Genomic DNA, 9,628 nt, shown 5'->3' with positions numbered 1-9,628 from the left:
AGGGGACTTAAAAAAAATTTTTTTTTTTTTGGTGGAGACAGAGTCTTGCTCTGTTGCCCAGGGTAGTCTTGAACTCCTGGCCTCGAGTGATCCTCCTGCTTTGGCCTCCGAAAGTGATTTTGTTAAATACTTTTTCTACAGTAATTAATATGATTGTGAGGCTTTGTTTTTCTTTTTAGCGTGCTAATATGGTGGATTATAGTGTTTGGCTTTCACATACTGAACCAGCCTTGCATTCCCTGGAATAAAGCCTACTTGGTCATGGTGTGTGGTTCTTTTTATTTATTGCTGAATTCAATTTGCTAATATTTGTTAAGGATTTTTGCATCTATCTATATTTATGAAGGATATTGGTCTATAGTTTTCTGTCTTTGTGCTTTGTCTTATTTTATCAAGGCAATAGTGACCTTATAGAATAAATCGGAAAGTGTTTTCTGCTCTTTTCTGGGAGAAATTGTGTAGAATTGGTGTTAATTCTTCTTTAAAATTTGGTAGAAATCTCCAGTGAAACTATCAGGTCCTAGAGATTTCTTTTTTGGGAGATTTTTAGTGAAAACATCTGTTTTCTTTTTTCTTTTTTTTTTTTTTTTTTGAGATAGAGTTTAGCTCTGTTGCCCAGGCTGGAGAGTGCAGTGGTGCGATCTTGGCTCACTGCAAGCTCCACCTCCTGGGTTCACACCATTCTCCTGCCTCAGCCTCCCAGCACGCCCGGTGAATTTTTTGTATTTTTTAGTAGAGATGGGGTTTCACCGTGTTAGCCAGGATGGTCTTGATCTCCTGACCTCGTGATCCACCCGCCTCAGCCTCCCAAAGTGCTGGGATTACAGGCATGAGCTACCACACCCAGCCTCTTTTTCCTTTGTTTGGCTTAACCAACACACATCTATTTGTCCCAGTTCTGGAGGCTGAAGGCCCAAGATCAAGGTGCTGGCAGTGTTGGTTCTCCCGAGGCCCCTCCTGAGCTTGCACATGGCCTCCTCCTCCCTGTATCCTCATGTGACCTTTCCCTCCAGGCCTGCAGCTTTCTTAATAGTGACTGTTCTACTCAGATTCTCTAGTTTGCATGGAGTAGGTTTTGATAGTTTGTAGTGTTTGTGGAATTGTTCCTTTTCTTATAAGTTGTCTGATTTATGTGTGTAGAGTTCTTTATAGTGTTTTCTTATTATCCTTGTGATGTCTGCAGAGTCTATAGTAAAAATCCTCCAGTTCATTCTTTCCTGATACTGGTAATTTGTCTTTGCTCTTTTTGACAGTTTACTAAAGGTTTGATTAATTTTATAAATAGTTCCAAAGAAATAGCTTTTCATTTTATTCACATTTTCTGTTTTTCAATTTCATTGATTGTACTCTTTTATTTCCTTCCTTCTGCTTGCTCTGTGGACTTTGGTTTTCAAAAGTTTGACTGTACTGTGTATTTTTATGGATTTCTTTGGGATTATCCTGTTTGGTATTCATTCAGCTTCTTGAATATATGGGCTTGGGTTTTTGCTAACTTGGGAAAATTTTAAACCATTATTCTTTTTTTTTTTTTGAGACGGAGTCTCGCTCTGTGGCCCAGGCTGGAGTGCAGTGGCGCGATCTCGGTTCACTGCAAGCTCCGCCTCCCGGGTTCACGCTATTCTCCTGCCTCAGCCCCTCCGGAGTAGCTGGGACTACAGGTGCCCACCACCATGCCCAGCTAATTTTTTTGTGTGTTTTAGTAGAGACGGGGTTTCACTGTGTTAGCTAGGATGGTCTGGATCTCCTGACCTCATGATCCGCCCATCTCGGCCTGCCAAAGTGCTGGAATTATAGGTGTGAGCTACCACACCCGGCCTTAAACCATTCTTCTTGAGTGCTTTTCCAACCTCAGCCTCCTTCTACTCCCTTTGGCACTCTGATGACATCCCTGTTAGTCTGATATGTCCCAGAGATGCTCTTTTCTTTTTTTTTTTTTTTTACTTCAATCTATTTCTCCTCTGTTGTGTTCTGATTGGGTAATTTCTACCCTTTATATTCATGTCTATGGATTCCTTCCTTTTGTCATCTCCATTATGTTGTTGGGCTCATTCGTTGAATTATTTAAATTAGTTATTGTATTAGTTCTGAAATTTTTATTTGGTTATTCTTTATATCTTGATATATAAAAAATGAACGTATGTCTCTACTTTTTACTGAGATTTTTCTGTTTTGTGGTAGATATTTTATATTTTTTATTTATTTCAAGTATTTTCATAATTGCTTGTTGAAAAGTTTTTATGATAGCTGCTTTAAAAATCTTTCCAGATAATTCCAACATCTTTGCCATCTTTGTGTTTGTGTTTTTTGTTGTCTTTTCTCATTTAGTTGAGATCTTCCTGGTTCTTGGTGTGATGGCTTTTGATCAAAAGCTGGACATTTTAAGTAGTGTAAGACTCTGAATCTTATTTAAATCTCGTGTTTTAGCAGGCCTGCTTCTCGGGGGCTGCTTTATTGCTGCCAGGTAGAGGTGGAAGTCCAGGCTCGCCTTGAGCCTCAGTTGACACCCATGGGCCAGGTTTCTTGTCGCTGTGGAGGGAGTTGTGAATTTAGGTTCTCACTAGATCTGCACTGAGACCACCCTGTCTGAGAAGAGGAGAGGCTCTTTCTTACTGCTTCCCCCAGAGCCTCCGCTGATACCATGGTTGCCACTGAGACGTCCTGAAAGGACTCGCTCTCCACTTGGTCTCTGCTGACCCCATCTCAGTTGAATAGGGAGAGCACCTTATTTCTGCTGGGTGGGAGTGGGGTTCTGGCTCCCCACATGGTCTCCGTGGACACCACCCAGCGGGATGGGGGTGTTTTGTTTCTATCTGGCAGGGAAGAAATTCTCAGCCCCCTACTCAGTCTTACTCGACGGTGTTCTGAGGACTCGCGGTGCCTTGCTGTATACAGCCTGCTGAGCACGGAAATTCAGGCTCTTCACGCTTGGCCTTTGCTGGTGTGAGGCTGAAGGTTTTTCTGTGGTGGTTCCCTGGAGTAGAGAGGTTCTTGTCTAAAAACGTTCTGTCCTGCTAGGTTGTTCCTTTCCTTCTTAGATTCTTTGTTAAAGAGAGCAGCTCTTCTCAGGGTCTTTTTGGTCTGCACTGATTGGCACTTCCAACTTGCCACCTTCCCCATTACCCAGTGCGGGATATGTGAAGCAAAAAGGAAACCCAGGTCCTCCCTCAGGTGCTAAAGTTCCTCGCCCGTCTGTCTTCTCCTCACTCTTCAGTCTTCTTGTGTTTGCTTTGTATATAATGTCCAGAGATTGTAGTTGTACTTAGCAGGAGGAATACAGGAAAGAATGTCTACTCCATCTTCTAGAAGTGGGAGTCTTGTCTCCTGCTTTTGTAAGATAACAGGTTTAGATCTACACACACATTTGCCTGGTTACACCTCTGTTCTCCCTGTATCAGAGCACTTGTCACAGAATGACAGTGATTGTGCAAGTTTGTCTGATCTCCTCTCACCTGTGAGTATGCCAGGAAGGCCAGTCTTTGATTTCAGTATTTCTCAGCACATAGTGGTCATTCACTGCCGGTTGAGGTGGGTCTGCTGCCCATTTCTAGCCATATCTTTTCATAGGTGTGTGCAGCCGGAAAACCATCAGTCACCTGCCCAGGTACCACACCTCAGGACACCCTCATCTTCCATTTTGTGCCTGGAATTGCTGAACTTGGGCCAGAGAGGGTTCTGCTTCTAGGCTGGCTTTGCCTGGAGGATAGTGGTTTTGGTGAATCTCCTTATCACCTGGTCCAACCTTATCATTTTACAGATGGGCAAAGGAAGGCCTAGGTAGGTGACTTACTGAAGGCCAGGTTAACAGCTCAACTGAATTGAAATCCAAATCTCATGCAAGTCCAGTTCTCTTCTTTTGTTGTGTTTTTCTGCCTTCTTCATTCTGTAGCCTGAAAGTGAGTTCCAATTGTAGCTTTTGTTTGTTTTTTAGTAATTTTAAAACGGGGCATAACCACACTGTTTCATGTTTTGTTTTGTCTTTTTAATTGACTGTTAAATTGTATTGATTGCAACCTGGAGACCACAATTTTAATACATTACTAGAAGTTTCACAATTGTGTTTCTAATGGGCCTGTTTCTTTTCAGCAGGCATACGGCTATGGGCCATACAGTGGTGCGTACCCGCCAGGAACTCAAGTTGTCTATGCTGCGAATGGGCAGGCATATGCCGTGCCCTACCAGTACCCATATGCAGGTAACTCAAGCCAGCCTTTCATTCCTCATTTCTGTCCATTTGCTGAGTAGACCAGAGAGACCTGTGAACATTTTTATTTTTCAGTTTAAGGTTAAGTGAGCTATATTTTCTGGTTGTAGACCACAAATCACTGTTACTATGCTTTAAAAAAGCCTTTGGTAGTTTCATACTGCTCTGCAAAGGTAGAATAGGCTTGATTTTTAGAACTTTGCTAATTGTGTCTGGATTAGTTCTCAGAGAATTTCGTACTTACTGGGATTCACTTACATTGAGAAGCAGCCAGAGTGAGAGGCCCATTTTAAGGGATGAGAGGGACCTTTCAGCTGTTCTTCTGGTGAGGTCCTTGGAAAGTTATCACTACTGAGGTGATGTTCTGTTTCACAGTGGGGTAGAGGCCTGGAAAGGGCTTGTATTTATTCTGGGCTTGGAGTCTGTTCTTTCTATTCTTCACCTTACATGAAACACATGGCAGGCCTGAGTAGCTGGTGTAGGGGTATCATGTTGGGTCTCCTGGGTAAGGTGGTTGGCAGGGTGGAGGTGTGGGACAATGCTGGCCACTGCTGGGGCTGCAGTGAGGGTGGGGAGGGCAGAACTGTGGCCGATGACCCCTGTGAAGTGAGGCTGGCCAGGCACAGTGGGCACAGCACCATAGCGCAGGATGCACGGGTGGGTGGGCTGGAGCCAGAGGCTGAGCTCAGGAGAGACAGGAATGTGGGGGTTTGCAGGAGGAGTAGTAGTCCCGGGCTGTGAGCAAAACTAGCATGGTGTCTCAGTGCAGAGGCAGTGGGAGGTGAGCTGGTACCAGAAGGGTGGGTCACTGATAGTGGTGCCCAGAGAAGTCAAGGAGGCCTCTGGTTACAATCCTAGATGGTGTCCTTGTAGTTGTTGGTGGTTGCTTTGGCTTTTGATGCATTTAGCACTTAAAATGGGTTCTGGAGTAGAAATAGAGAAATTTCATACTCCTCTCTTCTGGGAATCTGAGGCACATTCACTCAACTAGCATGGACTTTGGAGGATCCTGCTTTAGCTTGACTTTTTTTCATGTCAAGTTGAAAAACCATTAAAATAATAAGGAATTATGACAGATTAAATATTTGTCCATTGTCTTGTGAGCCTAGCACAAATACTTTTGTTTGAATTACAGTAAGTCCTCACTTAACATCAACAGTAGATTCTTGGAAACTCTGAGTTTCAGTGAAACAACATGTAATGAAACTGATTTTACTGCAGATTAATTGGTATAAACAAGAGTTAAGTTTCTGTGGCTTATTTCTGGTCACAAAAACATCACCACTTCTAATTTAACCATTAAAATTAATGTGAGTTATACATACATGTAAGATTAATAAAGACAAGATAATTATTTACCCAGTTATTTCAGTTCATGGCCATGGGTGGCTGGACCCTCTCCCAGCAGCTCAGGGCTCAAGGTGGGAATGCACCATGGATAGGATCCTGTCTCATTGCAGGGCACACTCACCCACACCCCCTCTCACTCCGACTGGGGCAGTTTAGACATGCTGATTCACCTAAGGGACACATCTTTGGGATGGGAAGGAACTGAACTATCCCAAGAAAACCCACGCAAACATGGAAAAAACCTTCACACTCTACACAGGCGGTGCCCCAGAGGGGAATCAATTCTTGTCTTCTTCTTAATGTTATAATGAAACTACATTAAATGAAACAGTGTTATTTGAGGACCTCCTGTACTTCCTCCATATAAAATATTTTCTCCTTATAATTATGCCTTTGTATTTCTAGTGTTGTTTTTAAATTATATGTATTGAATCCCAAGTGCTACGTAATACTCATAAGTATTTTTAGTAATTGCCTATTATCATATTGGTTGATATATTACTAAACCTTCCAGTATTGGCTGTTTTTTTCCTCTCTCTTTTTTTTTTTCCTTTTTTTGCTATTGTAGATACTTCTTTGAACATCTTTAATCATTTTCCTTTTTGTTCTTATTGAATATGCATTAGAATATATTTCTTTTTTTTTTTTGAGATGGAGTTTCATTCTTGTTGCCCAGACTGGAGTGCAATGGCATGATCTCGGCTCACTACAACCTCTGCCTCCTGGGTTCAAGTGATTCTCCTGCCTCAGCCTCCCAAGTAGCTGGAATCACAGGCATGTGCCACCATACCCGGCTAATTTTGTATTTTTAGTAGAGATGGTTTCACCATGTTGACCAGTCTGGTCTCAAACTCATGACCTCAGGTGATCCATCCGCCTTGGCCTCCCAAAGTGCTGGTATTACAGGTGTGAGCCACCCTGCCCGGCCTAGAATATAGTTCCTTTTTTTTTCCCCCCAACTAGAATATATCTCTATATGCAGACAGGCCCCAACTCAGGATGGTTTGACTTAATGATTTTTTGACTTTACGATGGTACAAAAACAATGTACATTTAGTAGAAACCGTACTTCAGGTACTCCTACCCCCATTCTGTTTTTCAGTCTCGGTGTAGTACTCCTTCAGTTACATGAGATCTTTGACACTTGATTGTAGTAGACTTTGTGTTAGTTGATTTTCCCAGCTACAGACTAATGTTAGTGCTCTGAGCAGTTGAAGGTAGGCTGTGTTAAGGTATGATGTTCAGTAGATTAGGCATATTAAATGCATTTTGACTATGATGTTTCAACTTATGATGAGTTTATTGGGAGGTAACCCCACTGTAAGTTGAGGAGCATCTCTATTAATATGGCAGAAGGCATAGACATTTTTGAGGGTTCTTTTGGATATGATTTAAAAATATAAACGCTTTCAAACATAAAAAATAGGGATGATGGTATAATGAACTATCATATGTCCATCACTGGCTTCAACAGTTACCACATCGTGTCTAATCTTTTATCTCTACCTCAGCCTCCTTTCTCTACCTCTGGATTAGTTTAAGGGACATCCCAGATTTTTAATCATTTCAACTCTTAATATTACATTAAATCTGGATAGCATTTTACCAAGTTGATCCCAAAATGGTTTACCGACTTATTAATGCTACTAGCAGTTACTGATGCAGTGGTTTATCTGTAATCCCATAAAGATTGCTTGTTGTGCTCTGAAAGTTTTGATAGCTTCAGTAGGTCTGAAGTGGAATCATCGAGTTGCTTTAGTTTATATCCCCTTTTATGAATCATTTTCCTTTTGCACATTTTTCTGTTGGGATCCCATGGGGTGGTGAGTTTTAAGCCTCAGCCTTGCCACATGAGAGCCAGCCTCTTTCTCAACTTCCAGCCCACAGAGTAGGGCAGTTGCCGCTGTTTTCTTACTGTACAGAGAGCACAGATATTGCAGACGTGGTTGTTTAGGGCACTTCCGGAAATGAGTCCATCCTTGCCCTTAGCTCTCGTCAGCAGAGTAGAAGTAGCACTCTCACAGGCAGTACTCGGAATGCTTGCCGCATAAGGGGCTGGATCAGTGGGCACTATGCAGCCTGCCTCAGGGTGGTGACCAGGCAGCCCCCAGACCTGCTTGCTCTGGAAGGGTCAGGTGGGTTTGTGGTTGATACACAGCAGCTTGTGCTGACAACCAGATGGGTACTTTGCCACCTCCATGCCATCCTGTCTGCTAGGGTCTCAGAGCCTAGAGCTAGTCCACAAGAACCCTCCTGGTCACACACAGAGCTGGTTAAGGCTTTCTGTTAAGTGTGATTGGGACCAGTGGTTGGTCAGCCAATTGAGAAAGTACAGAGTACTGTAGATGTTCTGTAAACATTGTGCTGTGATTTCACCCACTAGTGGGTGCTCGTTCGGCTCTCTCATAATGTGGGGTTAAAGTGTTTGCTTTGAGTTGGCTCCTTTGGTTGGAGTCTTCTATTTCTGTCTTGTAGAGACCATCCTCATGACACGTCATTGCACTGCAGTTTCCAGGGGTAAGTCCAAGAGCAGACTTCTAGATTTTGAGACTATAGTGCTCCCATCCTCCCATCTTTTATAGTTTTCTCAATTCCCTGATTTGATGGTAATTTGTAAAAGTACCTTCCTTTATTTAGTTTTCCTGTAGTATCTTAGTTGCCGTAGAAACTGTGTCTGCCTTTTCCTCATTCACATTTTGACCATTTATGTAGTATTAGTTAAATTAGGCAATTAAAATAGTGTGACGTGGAAGCATCCACAGCTGACTCTGGCAAGGACTGAGTTCAGTGCAGGAGCAGAGCTCAGCAGGAGCCACAGGAGAGTGGCCTGGTCCTGCAGCCAGCGGACCTCAGCATGACCTGCAAGGGCAGGAGAATGCAGATTTTCCAGGAGAGCTTTTCATTAGGTCAGCTCACAGGTTCCATCGTGTTACATTTGGCTAGTTGGAGTTAACATTACTGAACGTTTTAAAATGTCAGGGCTGTGAAAGTAAATGCCATAATTCCCTAGTTTTGAAATTTAAACATTGCAAAAATAATCACTTGCTTCCAATACTGTTACCTGTACGAGGTCAGCCCTTAGATTTACGGTGGTTTCGTTGTACTACTCTTTGCCTTTTGATTTTTGTCATTCATCATCCTCTGTTGTATTTGAGGCATTAGTGGGTATAAATACATACCCTAGCCAGAGTGCCTGGGTTTGTGTGCCCTTACTGTCTTTCACCATTGTGTGCCTCGGTTTGCCCATCTGCAGAATAGGGATAAGTGCGCACTCAGTTGAGTAAGAGCATTTCAGTGTATGTAGTGCTGCAAGTGGTTGGAAATGTTCACCTTTGTTATCACTGAGGGTTTCACTTCTGCTCTTCATCCACATGTGCACATCACTAGTGAGTAGTTTGTTTTTTTTCTTTTCTTTTTCTTTTCTTTTTTTTGTAGGGGGAGAGAGTCTCTCTCTGTTGCCCAGACCCTGGATTGCAGTGGCAGGATCTCAGCTCACTGCAGCCCCCGCCTCCCATGTTCAAGCAATTCTCATGCCTCAGCGTGGGATTACAGGCATGCGCCACTACCCCTGGCTAATTTTTTTTTTTTTTTGGTAAATTTTGAAGAGACAGGGTTTCACCGTGTTGGCCAGGCTGGTCTAAAGCTTCAGGCCTCAAGTGATCCACCCGCCTCAGCCTCCCAAAGTGCTGTTATTATAGGTGCCAGCCATCAAGCCTGGCCAGCCAGCCTTTGAACCATTAAAGGAATAGAGGATCAAAGAGGAAAGTTAACCCTATTAATACGTGAGCAGTTTGAAAGCTACTTAGCTACGAGGCATTGTAGCTGTGAAGCATGGAACAGAGCAAACAGTACATTTCCAGTTGTAAATTTTAGTCTTGCCAATTAAATATTAAATTTGTCTGTGGTTTTTTTTTTTGAAGTTTTCACCTCTTAACATAAATATTTTTTCTCCATAAAGACATGTATTAAAAAAGAGTAGGCTGGGCCAGGTACGGTGACTCACGCCTGTAATCCCAGCACTTTGGGAGGCCGAGGCAGGCAGATCACGAGGTCAGGAGATTGAGACCATCCTGGCTA

The 9,628-nt window shown here is 42.9% G+C and overlaps 1 protein-coding gene across 6 annotated transcripts in view; it reads left to right on the top strand.

The window, feature by feature from the left end:
* PLEKHB2 (pleckstrin homology domain containing, family B (evectins) member 2) overlaps positions 1-9,628 on the top strand; it is a 63,013-nt gene that overhangs the window by 51,526 nt on the left and 1,859 nt on the right. For 3 of the 6 annotated variants that reach the window (XM_011941697.1, XM_011941694.1, XM_011941698.1), the window contains one exon: positions 4,087-4,192. In XM_011941697.1, coding sequence (XP_011797087.1) covers positions 4,087-4,192 — 106 coding nt within the window. Of the gene's footprint in view, positions 1-4,083; positions 4,193-8,026; positions 8,069-9,628 lie in introns of all 6 variants that reach the window. The other 3 variants (XM_011941695.1, XM_011941693.1, XM_011941692.1) reach the window with 2 other exon arrangements.

This window comes from Colobus angolensis, unplaced genomic scaffold (assembly GCF_000951035.1).
Source record: "Colobus angolensis palliatus isolate OR3802 unplaced genomic scaffold, Cang.pa_1.0 Scaffold20, whole genome shotgun sequence".
Classification (NCBI taxonomy): Eukaryota; Metazoa; Chordata; class Mammalia; order Primates; family Cercopithecidae; genus Colobus; species Colobus angolensis.
The sequence above is the reverse complement of the archived record's forward strand: the minus strand, read 5'-3'. Positions and strand labels throughout refer to the sequence as shown.